This window comes from Cryptomeria japonica, chromosome 1 (assembly GCF_030272615.1).
Source record: "Cryptomeria japonica chromosome 1, Sugi_1.0, whole genome shotgun sequence".
Lineage (NCBI taxonomy): Eukaryota > Viridiplantae > Streptophyta > Pinopsida > Cupressales > Cupressaceae > Cryptomeria > Cryptomeria japonica.
In genome coordinates this window covers 708,627,640-708,644,934 of record NC_081405.1, presented here as the reverse complement: position 1 = coordinate 708,644,934, position 17,295 = coordinate 708,627,640, and the positions used below count along the sequence as shown (strand labels likewise).

Sequence of the window (17,295 nt, the reverse complement as noted above, 5' to 3'; positions counted from 1 at the left end):
TTATTTATTCGTTTCAATGCATCAAGATATTTTCACAAACATTTAAATAATCAAATGTAAACAGCCATTGGAACTTGAAATCATTTCTACTTCATTTATGAGATATTTACAGTAGCTGCCAGGCAAGAATTCTACCTAGTTGTCATGTTAAGCATAGTACAAGAGGAGCGTAACAATGGGTAAGTCTGAAATCTAGAAGGTAAAAAGATTGAAAATGGGATCATGTGATAATATATCGTGGCCATACCTTTGAATATATAAGAATATTGGGTTCATTTATCCTAATAAATAAATAAAATCTACAATTCATGGGCAAAACAAAGTTATCTGAGATACCCTGGGAGAAAAGCGAATCCGTGAGAAAGAACAAACATGGGATCAAGTTAATTTAGAGATGTCCTGAGTGGAATACAAATGCAAAAGAGACCACAGACCAAATAAGAGCATTCATGCTTTGTATCAAGCATCTAATATCTTAATACGAATTTCCCATATTCTAATGTCACAACGCATGACTAACGTTTCTTTCAATTCAAACATTGATGGTAAAGAATGGTTTATTAATCCATACTTAAAAATCACATTGGACAAACAAATTCATTGACTTTATTACTCCGTCATTAAGATGAGTTTTATAAATCCATCAAAAAATTTGCCCTTTTTGCAAAGCAATGAAATAAGTCTTCAACACAATGTTTTCACCACAAATTAAGTGTCGGTATCCAAAATTGATAAATGATCCGTGCCGTTTGTATATTCTATTGATAAAAAATTAGTGTAGTTTTCTTGGCCAAGAGAAAGCTCAATAAAAGAAAACATAATAATCAACCGAACCAACGCCAAAAGCTTTCACATGTTGCTATGATTTTTGTACAGTTTCTAGAATTACAAATGCAGGCTCAAAGATATCTGTCAGGAAAAATTATCTCCCTGCCATTCCATTAGAGGTTATAAGACCACATAATAATCATCTAAAACAAAGCCAATCACATGTTCCAAAGATTTCTGTACAGTTTCTAAGATTACAAAAGCAGATTGAGACATCCGTCACAGTAACATTATCTCTGAAATTCCATTGGAGGTTATAACAGACAACAGAGACTATTATATGTTAGCAAGGTCCAGACTGAGCAATGGCAATGCCATTACACTACCAAAAACTGCCATCAGAAGTACTAAAAGCCACATTGGAAACTTCCTCAATCCTCTCTGCTTTGGCCCTTTAATTTCTGTCTCTTTTCTATTTGGTTGAATTGCTTGAGATCGCTCCTGAACAGTAATGGAAGATCTTGCATCCTCTTTCTTTGATGCCAGTTCAGCTTCCATTTTCTCTGCGTTTAGTTGTTCTGTGTACTTCTCCACATACTCTGGAAAGATCTTACGGAATGTAGCACTGCATGAAGTTGGCAATTTAATTACAATGAATATCATAAATCATTGATGTAGATTTGATTCATTTAGTAGAAATCATTCTATGAATTTGATAACTAACTAATTTGATTTCAATATGGGGGATGCATTGTAGAGGACGGTGTATTGCAGAGGAGGCTGGAAGCTTGGCTGGAACAGGCACCTCTTTGATTTCAAACAGTTGGATCCGCATTTTGATAATGGAGGTCATAAGGTTTTTATCCAGAAAGCTCTTGGATCCAACTCAGCAGAAAAAAAGGAGAGAAATTTATTTTAATAAGGATTTTATGTCACATTAGGCCAAGGACTGGAGGGTATACATTAGGCCAAAGTTACCCATGGAACAATCCCAGTCTCATCCCTTATTGAACCTCCTAAGGATTTGAACCTTGATGAATGGCATAGCCGAGTTTTTGGCTCAGGCAAGTAATAACACCATTGACTAGCCACCAAAACTCGCTGAGTTTTTGGTGAATTTTCGGCAATAACTCAGCGAGTCTGTTTAAAAGAGGCCCAAAAATGTCAAAAAACACACAATTTTTTTTTCAAGTCAGTCTCATTCTCTTCAACAGAATATATACATTGGCAGGACATTTGAGAGTGGTTTCAGATCTCTAGGGGTTATAATGCAAATTCTAGATTTTAGAAGATCTTTTAAATTTTCAGACTTAAGCCAAATTTCAGTAATCAGTAGACTACCTCAACCTCATTTTGGCGAGGTGGAGGAGCCACATCGGACTCCTAGGACTAGACCCTCTAGTTCTATCTCTCCCCTGGTTTTCACTAAGCTAGGAAAATGAAGATGTAAAATGTTTTGATCTTCACCAATTGGGACAACCAATTGAGCCACAACCCTTTGGTGAGTTTCAAATTTCAAATCAGTTTAAGGTGAATGGAGAACCCTCCTCTCCCCCTGATTCCTTGGCAGTGGCTTAGTTAGAAGGCAAGGATTTGTTAGATCTCAGTATTCTAGAGATTTTGTTGAGCTGACAGTTTTCCAAAAATGGTATAAGTTGATACCCAGACTCTAGTTGCATCTCTGAATGTAGAAAAGGTTCAGAAACTTGGAAATGCTGCAATCAAGGGGGATTATTGGATCCTGTATAGATAGATAATTATCTTGGAAGGAAATGCTGCAATCAAGGAGTTCTCAAAAAAAATAAAGAGCCTATGGAAGTAAAGGAGGTCCGGTCAGAGAAGTACCCTCCAGCTCAAGAAGAGCTTGATGATCAGTTAAAACTAGCAGAAGCAAAGCAGATTCTTGGTGAATGTGTTGGGTTGAATAAAAAGCACTAAACTGGATGGTGGTAAATTCCCTCCAGACAGTTTAATAATGGAGGGTAAAAAGAATTAAGTGAAAGTCTGCTTGACATAACTCTGGAGCAATGAAGATCCTTTTTAGGAATGTTATGGATTTGATTGTTCCCAACAAAAGAAAGTTAAATACCAACTTAGTGTTAAATATAGTGTTGATGCAGGAAACAAAAATGCTCAGAAGCTGACTTGATGGATTGAGTTTTAAAAGCTAGATTTGATTCCTAAAAGTTCTAATTGGATATGTTGTATATTTAAATTTTTCCATTATAAAATACAAGGTTTTGTGATAAATCAAAATGGTCGTGCCTCGCCTATCCATAAGAGGAGAGTGTGGGAGGTTTCTACCCAAGTTGATCTTTTAGAAGGGCAAGAGGTTCTTTTGGGTGTTGATTTCAATGCCATACCAAGCATGATAGATAGGAAAGGTGGTTATTATCGCTCAACTCAGTTTTAATTTTTCAAAACTTTGTCTCTAATTGTAACTTGTTTGATCCAGTTCCTACAGTGGTCACTTTTCTTGGAATAACTTAAGGAAAGGTTTTTGTTGCATAGTAGAGACGATTAATTATTTTTGGTCTCTCCGGAATGGTTAATAACTTAATCCAACCCTGGCAGAATGAATCTGTGATACTTTCAATTGTTGTATCTGATCACTGCCCTGCTTAGCTTAATAATTCCTTGGATTCTAATCCCCCCTTTCTTGTCCATTCAAATTTGAGTTGATGTGGCTTCAGCACCCAGAGATTGGCACAAGATGAATTTGTTAAAATGAAGCTTAAGAAATGGAATAAGGAGTTGTTTGGTGATATTGGAAATGGAGAACTGGCAGACTTCTAGTTTGAGCCTCTTTCCAGTGTTGAAGGTTTAGGTGAGACCCAAGACTTATTTAGTTCTAAATGAGGCTCAAAAGTTAATGATTGTAGGGTATAAATGGTGATGAAAAGCAGATTGTCTTGTCATTGGAAAGATTTTAGATGCCTTCTAAGATCCCTTGGGTCCAGAAAGATATGTTGTTTGCTGTGTTTATGGAGATGCATCCTCCTCTGCTTCTTTGTCAAGATTCAATCTGTTCGATGGATAATAAACACAATGAGTACAAGGTTAAATCTGGAAATGAGTTTACCAAAAATAGGCATTTTCTTCCACTTGAAATGACCTATAGCATAGATTACACACTTGCCGAAAACTCGCCGAGTTTTTGAGCCTGGCGAGAAGTTGTGACTTCTACTCGCCAGGTAAACTCGCCGAGTTTTTGGCGAGTTTTTGCCAAAAACTCAGCGAGTCCGTTAAAAAAACTCGCCCACCTATTTGCCTTAACCGAAAACGGCAAAAAGCCAATTCATTTTTTGTTTTCTGATTGGGTTTTGGGCTGAGTAAGGGGAAGTTGACTTGGAGTGACTTGGAAGGTGATTTGGAAGGATTTTTGAGTGATTCCAAGTGGATTTGAAGGGAAAATCAAATTCCTAGGTAAGTGTTTTTAATTTTTTTCTATGCTTTCTTAAAACAATTTGTTTATTTTTTGTTGCATTTAGATTGATTAGAAATGATTCCTAGGTAGTCTAAATCATTTCTAAGTTCTTTGCACAAGATTTAACACTAGATTTGACAAGTTTTGTTGAATTTTCACAATTTTTTTGAAGAATCTAGTTTTCAAAAAAAAATCAAACCCTTCTTTTAAAAAAAAAAAGCTTAGAATGATGTCTAAATTTATTTAAACTAATGTACATAGTTTGCTAAATTGTTTAACTAAAATGTTAATTTTTTTTTTTCACTTTGTATGTGTAGGTTAAGTAAGCAATAATCATGGCAAGGGAGCAATGGCCACTAAATCCATGCCCATCTGGATATATAGGCACCCGTCCTAGAGGTGCTAGAGATGGGGCATGGAGGTATGCCTATGAGGGACCTGATCCTAGGTCAGTTATATGCATAAAGTGTGAGAAAATACTTCATGGAGGCATCAACCACCTCAAATACCACCTTGCAGGAATAGATAGGCATGATGCTAGAGCATGCCCTGGGACCAATGAAGAAATAAAAAGACAAATGAATGCCCTACTTGCAGCTGGGAAGAGAAGAAATTGCAAAAGGAGAGGGCAAAGCTAGCCATGAGATCAGCCATAGCTGAATCTCAAAGTGTTTATGTTGACATTGAAGAGGAACAAGAAGCACTTGAGGGCATAGTGGGCTCTCGGCATGGCCCACGTATCCGCAAACCCACCATCACCTCACCCATTGCTTCTGCTTCCTCTAGTAGAGCACCTAGCACTGTTCCACTTCCATCACCACAATCAGGGTCCATAAGTGATTATTTTGTGCCTAGGAACACACCCGGAGCACAACCATCATTAGAGGCCACTCGATGGAATAAGGAGGTACATGAGAAAACTGACATTGCAGTAGCTGATTTTTGGTACTTCAACAACATTGCATTCAATGTGGCAGAGAATGCTTATTGGCTGAGTTGGTGACTGCTATGACAGTTTCAGGAAAGGGGTACAAGGCCCCTTCTCGCAGGGATTTGAGTGGGAGGTTAGTAAATTACTGCATAGTCCACTTGATTTCATTTTTAATTATTTTTTAGATTTCTTGTTTATTAAATCAAAATTGTGTACTAAGACCTAATTTCACTTTGCACTTACAAGTTGCTCACAAATGCAGTTGCTAAGGCAAGAGAAGTGATGGAGGATCAAAAAATTGAATGGGCAAATTATGGCTGCACCATTCTTTCTGATGGGTGGACAAATGGCAAGAACCGCACCATCATCAATTTTTTGGTTGCTTGCAAGGAGAATGTAGTGTTCTTCAAATCTGTTGATGCCTCCAGCAAGGTGAAAAATGCAGAAACATTGGTTGGAATGTTGGAGCATGTCGTCATGGAGGTGGGGGTAGAGAATGTGGTGCAAATCATCACAAATAATGCAGCAACATATGTGTCAGGGTAGGTAGAATCCTTTTAAATTATCACCTTTAAGCATTAGCAATATTTTCATTTGTTGTGGCTTTGTTTTACTTGGTTGCATATTTCTTAAGAATAAATTCTTCTTTTGCAGGAAGAATCCTCCAAGAGAGGCACCCCACTCTTTTTTGGACACCTTGTGCAACACATGTCCTTGACCTTCTTTTGGAGGACATAGGAAAACTTGAGTGGGTGACTCCAGTTGTGGAAGATGCAAGGAGGATCACCAAATATATGTCCTAAATTTGATGAGATAGCACACCCAAGGGAAAGATTTGGTGAGAGCCGGTGTCACAAGGTTTGCAACAATTTTCTTGACGTTGCAAAGCCTTCTTGCTGCATTGACTTCTTTGAAACAAATGTTTGTGAGTGGAGAATGGCTTAACTCACCTTATTCAAAGAAGCCTAAAGGAGAGGTTGTCGCATGCATAGTCTTCGACAGCCAATTTGCACAAAGGGCTGCAGAGATTGTGAAAGTTGTTACTTCAAAACTTTAATTTTTAAATTTTAGTTATTCTTGATTCAAGTCTCTCATTACTAATTTGTAACTTCATTATTTGTATTTTTCAATTGTAGGTGTCAGAGCCCTTGGTTCGAGTTCTTCGCTTGGTGGATGGGGATAAAACCCCAATGGGATATCTTTATGACGCCATGGATAGGGCCAAGGAGTCTATCAAAAATTACTACAAAGGGGATAGGCTCAAATTTGATCCCATTTGGGAAATTGTTGATAGGAGGTGGAACAATCAGCTCCACCAACCCATTCATGCAATAGGGTATTTCCTCAACCCTCATTTTAAGTTCGAGGGTTCTTACTCAGATTTGAATGGAGAAGTCATGGAGGGCCTCAGTACATGCATTGAGAGGATGGTACCTAATGTTGAGGAGAGAGACCTCATTGTGAGTGAGCTCCAAAATTATGAGGGAGGAAGGGGTAAGCTATCCTTTTCAGAGCTGGCTAGGAGAGGAAGAACCACTCAAACCCAAGGGTTAACATTTGCCATTTGGATTTTGGGATCTAAAGACTAAAATGATTGATAAATTATGGTTTCTCTTTTCTCTTTGTTTTCTAACTTTTCCATTTTATTTATTTTGTAGATGCTTGGTGGCAAAATTGGGGTGGAAACACCCCACATCTCAAAAAATTTGCCCTCAGAGTCTTATGTCAACCTTGCATTTCATCCAATTGCGAGTGCAATTGGAGCTTGTTTGAAGCAATCCACACGAAGAAGAGGAGCAAGTTAGCGCAGAAATGGCTCAATGACCTTGTCTACGTGCAATATAATCTTCAATTGCGCGTAAGGAAGATAGAAGAACTAGAAGGTGGTCCAATTGACTTGGATGATATAGATCCTTACAATCATTGGACATCACAAGAGCAGCCTCCATTGTTTTCCGACACTGACATCATTGATTTGGAGAGGCAGGCTATGGAGGAGGGGGTGGATTTGGTTTCATACTGGATGACATTGAGGAGGATGAGGATTCATTGCCAGTGCCAGAAGCAGGTGGAGACATAGCTTCATCCAGGATGGAGGATGAGTCTCAATCAGCCATACCGAGCGAGGAGGCACAGTCACGCCCACAGCAGACTTATACGACTAGACAGTCTAGACCCTCTAGTTCTACCTCTCCCCAAATTTTTGCTAGAGCTGGGAAGAGGAAGTTGTAATTGTAATTTGTAATGATGTATTTACTTTTGTTTTACAAATACCATTTAGTAATTTACTATTTTGCTTCCAAGCTTCCAGCCATCAGCATTCCTCATGAGGATGCGATTTTGTAGACACTTTGCATTTAAATATATCTAGAATCAGCTTGTTTCCTTTGTGTTATCATTTATTGACTCATTGGATGCATCTTCTCATTGAATTTTGCAAAACAAATGCATTTTTTACTAAGTTTAAGCGTGTTTTTAAGTTGTCGAGTTTTTCGTCGAGTTTTTCCGAGTTTTTCCCAAGTTTTCCCCAAGTTTTTTTCCCAGGGGCTTGGAGAGTCGAGCCGAGTCACGAGTAGTTCAACTATGGCCTATAGCAATAATCTTGTGTGCATTTTTGCACCAAAATACAATGGATTTGTCTGGCTGACATTTGATAACCTAATGAAGAGATCCTTCAATGGTCCTTCTAAGTTCCCTCTTTGTCTTTTTTGCCGAAGAAACACTTAATCAACTTCTTCATAGCACCATGGTCTAAGTTCATTTCCATGTTAGGGATGAGCTGGGTATTGCCGAATTGCCATCTACAGTGTGACAACATATCTATCTTTGGCCCTATGGGAACCCTAGGCTGTCTACCTTCATGCAAGTACTTTGGGAATTTGGTTAAAACAAAACTGCAGAGTTTTGTAAGGTGATGAACTTCCTCGACATCAGTGCTGGATGCAGACAGAAAGTTCCATAAAGACGTGTGTGAAGGAGATGTTCTGCAAGTTTCTGCCTCCCTGTCTTATAAAAGTGATTATCATTTTGAGAGAGGAATATTCAGATGATTCCCTGTGTTAATGGGCTAATAGTCAATTAGAAGCAAGGTACAGAGACAGGTAGAAACCTCTCCAAATGACTAGTAGAAGCTATACTTTGATGGGTCTTCACAAGGAAACCCAGGTTTAGCTAGAGTTGCTTTCATCATTGACTATTCTAATGGGGATATGATCACAGGTGGTTTGCTTCTCCTGGGCAAAAGGAGTAATAATGAAGCTGAGTAGGAAGAAGTAACGGCAGGACTGTCTCCGGCACAAGCAGAAGGGTGTAAACATCTTCTAGTTGTGAAAGGAGATTCACTTATTGTCATTAATAGTCTTCATAAGGGGAAGGGTCCTAACTGGACACTTCATAGCTTGCTCGAAGAAGCTACCCTAACATGCAGAAGCTTGATTTTATTTCCTTCTCACACTATTATCACGAACATAAAAAAGGTTGTTAAAAATGGTATATTTCTTTCCCCTTTCTCACCTCTTATAAGTGATAAAATTATGAGGTAATTTTACATGGTCTTGTTGCAACACTTTCAAGAGTTGTATAAGCTCATGTCCCAACGACTGGATAATTATTGCTGACATGCTGGGATGGAGAATAAAGAGTGGCTTCTTCCTATTCTATGATAGTCTGGTGAGTTTTGTGAGATGATTGATCTGTTGTAGGATCCTGCTTGCACCCATGTGGCTTGATGGGGTTTCGTGGCCTCTGATGTTTGGGGTTTTCCTCATAGTGGAACTTATGAATCATTGGACTGTAGGATGTAGCCATGACCCTCAGCCCCCAATGTCATGTCTTTGATCATGGGTTATGTAAAATTTTCCATTGCCCAAATCTGATGTTTATGAAAATTTGGGTTAAGCTATCCTATCAGCAGAGATTTGTGGCTATTGAAATGCTTCTCCTTGCACCTGAAAATGCCACAGAAGAAGCAGTGATAGAAGAGGACAATAGAGAGTATTGAGGAAATATTTCAGGTGCTGCAGGTCAGACGGTGACAGATGTGCACATAGTGAAAGTCAAGATAAGGAATCTAAATTGGTGTATCTGAACTCTCACCACATTCTGTCATGATTTATACATGGTCAAGAGACATCTTCTGGTATCCCATAAAAGGGCCTATTGGAGATCTCAAGTGCATATTCCCTCGTATGTCAATCTAGAGGAAATTAACCAGATTAGATAAAACAGGGTAAGGGTGGAACTCATTCACAGTGTATAGTTTGTTGGTATTGACAACCCACTAGTCAGGGTAATGTGACATTGAAATCTATTGTAGTTCTAGCAATTGGGCTTGACTGCCAAATCTTTTGACCAGGTTACAGAAGAGGTCACAGCTGTGCTCTTTGACTGGTGAGGAATTTCCAAACTCCCTTCAGGTCTAGTTTTTAGGTCACGGTAATTCATTGTTTTTGGCTGGCTGGTTATTTTTTTGTCTATTTTGCTTTGGCTTCCATTTTTGGCCTGTTCCATCCCTGTGTGGGTGGTTCATGCAGGCCATTTTTTCTCTTGTTGAGCTATTTAGGGTTTGCATGATCAATGGGCTCAGGCCCCATAATAGCAAGCTTCAAAAATATAATTAGAACCACTTGCAAAACAAGTTTTTATCCAGATCAACCTGAACTGATTGTATAACAAGTAAGAAATTTAATAGGCTTAACTGTTCCGCTCGTATCCATCATGAAAGACAAACCAGAAATATTATTTATACAAATTCCAAACACACAAAAACAAAGTTTGTATTGCAATACTCACTTCTTACAGTTGAACGCAAGAGAAGACTTTGCTAGTCTTTTCTTTTCTTCCACCGTCGATGAGACACTGCCAGTTGTTGGGCTGTTGTCCATCTGCACAGGTACAAACATTTATGCATATTTATCCCATCATACAGACCCAGAAAGTTTGATATTGGTGTTGATGTCCATTTTCAAGAGAGATGGTTTTATCGATACACTCAAAAAGCACAATCCAAACAAGAACAATATCAATAATTCACAATATTCTGAAAAAATGCTTCTACAAGCTCCAAACTAGAAGCAGAAATACTAGGCAAATAAAAAAAATCCAGATGAACTTACCATGAAGGAAAGAAGTCCTGTTAGAATGCTGCATCCATGGGTTCACAGTAAATGACAATCAGTTAATCACATATTGACACAGAATTGAACTGTAATAAGTTTCCCAAATCAGACAGCTACAAAATTCATGAGAACATAATTATTAAATAATATTCAATTAAACTTCATATATACCTTGAGACAGACCACATGGGATTCCATGTTTCTGGATGAACTGGACAATACACAAGCAAACACAGTGATAAAATTTCCGAATAAATTTACATTGCAGGAAGCATAAGAATAAGATAAGTTAGCACCAAATTGAATCGCGTGGAAACCATTATAAAAACTTACAATCACTCATAGACATGCATATCCTCTTTTGAGTTGCAAAGCGCCCACTTGGTGTAATCATGCTACAAGGGCAATGAACAGAAACATTGTAATTAATAGATTGATTTATTGTGAATTAAAATGAAAAAAAAAAATTAAGTTATTATTTCAAAATGATTTCACAATCAAATTACATCGGTGGACAACTTAACTTTATGTACAAGGATGTCACATTTGATATGAGAAGATAAGAAAGATACCTGATGCCTGGAGGCTTATATGGGTACTCAGGTGGAAATTTAAGTTTGCCATAGTATACTCCTCCTGATCAAATTTAAAGTGAACAATGTATGCTGTAAGCAATAGGACCTACATTAAAGATATCTTGCTAAATAATGAGAAAACATGAGATGCATCACTAGAGGTGTCTAGTGCCAGTGTTTCTGGGGCAATAAATGTCCACAATCAGGCCAAGCCACGAGAGCATAAGCCATCTAAAATTAGGCCACACCAAAAGTGCATGAACAATCTACAGGTGCCCATGCACAGAAAAGAACTAACGCTATACACAAATTAAGAAATTTGAGCAGAACAAAACCAATGCGGCAATCCCACATTGTATTCCCAAAACCACAGAAAACATATAGTTGATGATCCTATTGAGATGCAGTTGAAGATACTATTGCGGTAAATCTGTGACCTTACCTGCAAACGGTGTGCCCTCACTTCCTTCCAATACATAATCTGCACATTTTATAAAAGACCAGCATATGAAAAACGTACCCCACCATGCAAAGCAAGATAAACTGAGATATTCTAAGACGAAAATAACTAAAAACCGTGTAGTTCAATTGTATAAGAAACCAGAAAAACTTCACAGAGCATAATAAATATATTAGATAAAATGAAATGCAAACCCAAGAAAACGAGAATTGCAAGATAAAAAAATGTAACACATCAATGCACTTTGAAACTTGTATGGGGAGATATTTAGTTAGTTCCATTGTTATAGCTATTTATATGAAAAAAGCTAAGCAAGGCCCAGGACCAACTTAAAAACATAGGTGATACTTACGCCATTCTAAAATGTCAGTGGAAGAAGGGCGGGCTACAACATTGGGAACCGGTTCCTGCATGTACAATGGACCTGTAAGTGATTACAAGCCAACAGAAAATCCTTGAACTAATTACAAAACAAGTTCAAACTACACCATGAAGCTCAGAAATCCTTTTCCATATATATTCCACCAAAATAAAAGAAGAACGAAGAATTTATATAAAAGTTCCTTGCTCCCCATCATACCACAGCTTCTTTGTAAAATGAATTTTAAATGTTTTCAGCATGGACCCCATTGATATAGCAACTCATTCATTGATCATGACGACCCACATAAACTTTTATGGTCTACATATTGGAACTCTCATTTTATTGTTATTATCATGCTGATTCCCTGCCTCACAGCTTCCTTTATAATCTAAATTGCCTTGAATCTTGTTCCATATTTCATTTGATTTTGAATTTTCCCTTTGCCAAATGTTACTTTGTTTTGCCATAGTCCCTATAAAAATTAAATGTTTACAATCTTGACTTTTACTACAACAAAAAATCTAATCTTTAAAGAAAACTTAAAAAAACCTCAATGTCAAATTCAAAACAGTACACAGTGGCATCCAGAATCCCAGAGACATGATTTTATGTCTTACTGTGAATATCTAAAATCTTTAAAACTATTATTTTTTTGAGGAATCTCTGTATGGAAGGTCATAGGAACTGCTCAAAGAATTAGTATAACACTACACCTAAAAGGACTTACGCATTACTATAGGGAGAAAAGATATTATGCACCAGACATGCCCCCTTGTTGCAAGAATTCCTTCTATTTTCCAATATCATTTGAATTCATAGCATACTTTGAAATGTCTCATGGAGTTTATTGGATCTCCTCAAGACAATAATGAAAAATATTCATCATTTTCTTTTTATTCATTTGGGATCAGAAGAACGGCACCACATGAAGCACTTTCTTAAACTCTATTACACACTAGCCATTATTATTTTGTCTTGAACTCAAATGGAAGATCAAATAAATCATACCTTACAAAGAGCTCGAAATTCCTTCTGCAGACGTTTTACACAGGCTGCTTCTGCCATCAGACAAATGCTCACAGGCTACCCACAGATCCTCCAAAAGCCAGACCGCCACTACTACCTGGTTCAAAATGCCTTCTGCGGATCACATTCATGAAGATCTTAATTCATTTGGCAAAACTTCATCCATTTAAAAAGAACTACGAAATTGCATTCACACAGATGATCATACTAACTATAAATGCCAACTCTAGCACTCCCAAGTAAACTAGCATACTTTCAGGATGAATGACAGGCTGGAAAATATTCTTCTAAATTGATTTGCATTCAACCTTGAATCTCAAAATTGGGACTATCTAACTCAATTAAAATGTCTAGAAACTGCCAGAAAAATGATCAAGATGAAGAAAACCCACCCTCTATTGAAAATAATAAATGACATTGATGAGTATAGTTCACTCGGACCACCCATGACAGAGTGACAAAGTTCTATACAGAAAATGAATCATGATAAAAGATAACCACGATAATCAAGGAAACCTTCTAGCTTTGAGAACACCTAACAGTTCAAGAAAGAATTTTCAAAATTAGTCTAAACAACAACTTAAAGTCTGAAACCTAAGACTCTCAAACTCATTTAAAATGTCAAAAAACGGCCATAGGAATGGTCAAGATGAAGAACCAGCCCCTGTAAAATGATGATTACAGTCTACTTAGAGGACCCATGACAAAATTAATAAAATTAATCCTACACAGAATATAATGATGATAATGATGATTAGAATGCAGCCTAATAACTTTGAGAATATGTGACACATTAGGAATGACAAAATTTATCCTATACAGAAAACGAATGGGTATAAATGACAGCAATGATATCTGAAGGCAGCCTGCCAGCTTTAAGAATACATGACATGTTAGGAAGCTCTTTTCTAAATTCATTTCATTGCATATTAGAATCACAGACTTGGCGCCATCAAACTTAGCAAGAGGAATGCAGAGTACGAAGAAATCCAACCTCTTAAAGAAAATGACAGTGATGAATGACAAAATGGATAAATTCACCCTATAGAGACAATGATTGATGATCACAAACCATCAAGAGTGCCTATGGCAAAATAACAGATTTCAGCTTCCGTAGGAGATGATATATTAAAGAAATGATGATTACCCTACATCAAGGAGAGGCTCGTTTCATTTTATTTATCACTATATCTGCTCTCAAAGAGGCTGGAAAATAGTTTTCCATGTTTTTTAAGCATTCATGGATGAAGCTGTTTAAAAGAAGAAAAAAGTCATCCACACCATGATAAAGACAGATTTATCATCCATCGAAAAATAGATGAATGCAAAAAGTAAAAAGCACTATGCAATTCTAATCACAAATACATAAACAATGAATAATGAAATTGATTTCTACAAGTAAAATTCATAAATACGAGACAGAGTCTCTCTCTACAACTTCTTCCTTAATTCAAATCAAACTTATACTACTTTTGTCTCCAAAACTTACTCCTCAACAATTGCAAATTATCATCATATAAAATATCTCACATTGATTATCATATAAAATACCTTACATTACTTTTCCAAATAAATTTATCCTAAATAGATTATCTTTATAGTCCCCAGAAAACTAAAGTTTCGGGAGTTAAAATCGCAAAAACTTTATAATGCCATTAAAACATCCAAATTAAAAATCTAGGGCAAAGTAATTCAACCGCCTTAATCAAAATAAACATGTAAAAGCAGAAAATTTTATAGAACACAGATTTTTTATTTTTGTGGAATTTGCCCCCCATGCAGTTTTCAGTCATCTCAAGATGACCTCAATGAGTGGCATTACTCTAATGATATTTTCCTTATTTATATTGATAATAATTACAAGGCAAAGAAACCCATTTACGTCACAAGCCTCTTTAAGAATTTGTTAGTAGGCAGTAGCAGAATTGAAAACATTTGTCACTTTGGGCCATTTGCCCTCTAGCCTCTTTCTCCATTGGCATGGCTTTTCAAACATGTATGTCTTATCTAGTTTAGTCTCTGATTACATGACAGTATGGGATTAACCCAAATACAACCCACTCATGTTTTTGTTAGGTAGATGAAAGTTTTCACAGGAATATTAATCAGAATTTCGAGGGAATTGACACATAGTTTTTACTATTTAGTCATCTCAAGACTACTTCAATGAGTCGTCATTACTCTAATGACTCTATAAGTACATATTTTAAACTGCCATTGAACCCAACCAATTTACTTTTCTTAATAAATCTAACATAAGAAATCAATTTTATTCACCCCCAAAAATTCTCAAGTTTCAAGACCTAAAATTCCAAGATATTATCACACTATCAAACCAACCAAAGTAAATCTCAGGACAAAAAATTCAAACTCCTCTGTAAGAATACCATAACGCAGAAACCCATCCCAGTTTGTTTCCCCTGGCATTCAGGCATTGCATGCACATCAATTAAACCAAACAAAAAATCAGTCAAAACACATCTTGAAACATAAAAATAAAAATCCAATTGAGCAAACATGAGCACAGTTTGTTACTCAATCATGCGAAAAAAGCATGCTATTCCCTATTTTTCCTGATTTAAATGCAGCCAATGAAAAACACTTAATCCAGCCAGGGTGTACCACTCATTGTGCAACCATGCATAACACGGATGACTTAATCCTTCAATTTCGAAATAACAAGTTCAATCCACGGTCACAATAAATTTGACGATAGAATAGAGGTCGCAACTCATTCGTCGATTAGAAGAGAGAGTCATGTTAAACTGTACCCTGAAAATTCGCCAAAAAGTAGATCGCATAGCCAAAAGAAAATCAAACATAATCAAGTCGGTGCCCTAGCTTACCAGACGAAACCACCACACAAGGCATTCCCCCGATGCAAACACTAAGTCCTACTTTATTCAATCTTTTTGTCACTTACATGGAGAAAATTTAACCAATGCAAGCCCTGAAGATTTTCCAGGGCCTACTTTTAAGAGCCGATCGAACCACACGCGCATCCAAATTGATGCCTCAAATGAACAGATCAAACCTCGACAGAAGAAAGACAGCTAATGTATCAACAATTACATTGGCAAATCAAAGCCCATTCGTTACAAACCCTAGAAACCCTCCATGTATTGTACAAAGTTGGTATAAGAAGCTCGATCAAACCCTAAATGAGAACAATTCAAGCTATATACAGAAAACAAACCATATTTGAAAAGTTGATTAACGATTTTTTGTTTAAAAGAGAAAAAATCATATTCAGACCGATTTTGACCTTATAATACCTCATATTTTTCAGAGAAAATTTTGCAGAACTCACCAGAATGTCCTGTTGCGGGTTCGATCCTTCGCCGACCGAAAAAGAAAATTGCCTTGATATTTCTGCGTGAGTAAAGCAATGTGCGTTGTTCAGAGCGATGAAAAAGATTAAATTCGCTTTGTTTGTTGTAATGAATGAATATAGCAGGGGTTTGGACTTTTGCTTGGAAGCGCGACAAATGTTAGGGTCTTTCCACCAACCCAAATATCGTCGAAGAATTACAAGTCAATTATCTGTCAATAGATTTATTATTATGAAATAATCTCATGACGGGGCCGACAAGTGAGGGATTAGTTAAATTAAATTAGAGGTTGAGGTTGCAGTTAAGGGTTGGGTTAAACTTAGGGTTAAGAGGGGTCACTATCAGCACTCTTGCACTTTTATGATGTGTTTTGGAGTTTATATATATATATTTTGTTAATTTCAAAGATATCCATGTCAATTGGCCTGCGAGCTAGTGAGAGGATAATCGTTAGGAAATCTTAGACATGGCTGGTTAAATCGGTTTTTTCATGTTTTGCGACCCTAGTCACGTGAAAAGGATAATCCACAGGGAAATCTATTTTAGACATGGCTGGTTAAATCGGCTTTTTCATGGTTTGCGACCGTGGCCACACGAAAACACAAAAACCTGTAAGGGAGCCACCTTGGGTGTGGCTAGTTAAACCAGCTTTTTCGTCGGTTTTTGTCGGGATGAGGTTTGAGCGTTCCATGTATTCATTTTTGTTTGTGAGGTCGATTATTTATCTATGTATTTTTTATCATTATATTTATTTTATTTTATTTGTTAATGTTAGTATGTTTTTGTTTTTTTAAGTAATATGAATTATTTTTCTAGTCAAATGAAAAGATAACTTTATGTTTTCTTTTTTATTGATTTTTTATTTTATTTCAATTTATTGTTTTACAAGACCCATCATGTATGATTTTGTTTTTTTTCTCAATTACAAAATGCATATATTGTTTTATTTGTTTGGCTATATTGTATATGATGTGTCAGTTAAGAAGGGTTAGTATTAGCACTCTTTTTGTACTTTTATGATGTGTTTTGGAGTTTATGTAAATATTTAGTAGCAATTTTTGTTTGTGATGTTGATTATTTATCAGTATAATTCCCATTTTTCTAAAAGTAATATGAATTATATTTATAATATCTTATTGGTCTATGTTAAATAAAAAGGCAACTTTATGTTTTCTTTTTTATAATTTTTTTATTAAATTTCAATTCATTGTTTTAAAAGAACCATCATACATGATTTTTTATTTTTCTTAATTAAAAAATGCTATATCATATATGTTTGAAATTTTATTGAAAAT

The 17,295-nt window shown here is 36.4% G+C and overlaps 1 protein-coding gene across 3 annotated transcripts; it reads right to left on the bottom strand.

Moving 5' to 3' along the window:
* Positions 1-821: 821 nt before the first annotated feature.
* LOC131062501 (ubiquitin-conjugating enzyme E2 34) lies at positions 822-16,528 on the bottom strand. Of its 3 annotated transcripts, none has more exons than XM_057996168.2 (10): positions 15,979-16,528; positions 12,651-12,782; positions 11,631-11,685; positions 11,261-11,299; positions 10,816-10,879; positions 10,577-10,638; positions 10,415-10,454; positions 10,241-10,268; positions 9,918-10,009; positions 822-1,393 (listed from the first exon to the last, which is right to left on the bottom strand). In XM_057996168.2, exons 2-10 carry the CDS (start codon positions 12,705-12,707, stop codon positions 1,105-1,107), a joined length of 726 nt encoding a protein of 241 aa, XP_057852151.1. In that variant the 5' UTR covers positions 12,708-12,782; positions 15,979-16,528; the 3' UTR covers positions 822-1,104. The 3 variants fall into 3 exon arrangements, with proteins under 3 accessions (XP_057852151.1, XP_057852152.1, XP_057852153.1); XM_057996169.2 differs by having other exon boundaries at positions 12,651-12,779; positions 15,979-16,216; XM_057996170.2 differs by having other exon boundaries at positions 12,651-12,765; positions 15,979-16,216.
* Positions 16,529-17,295: the final 767 nt, after the last annotated feature.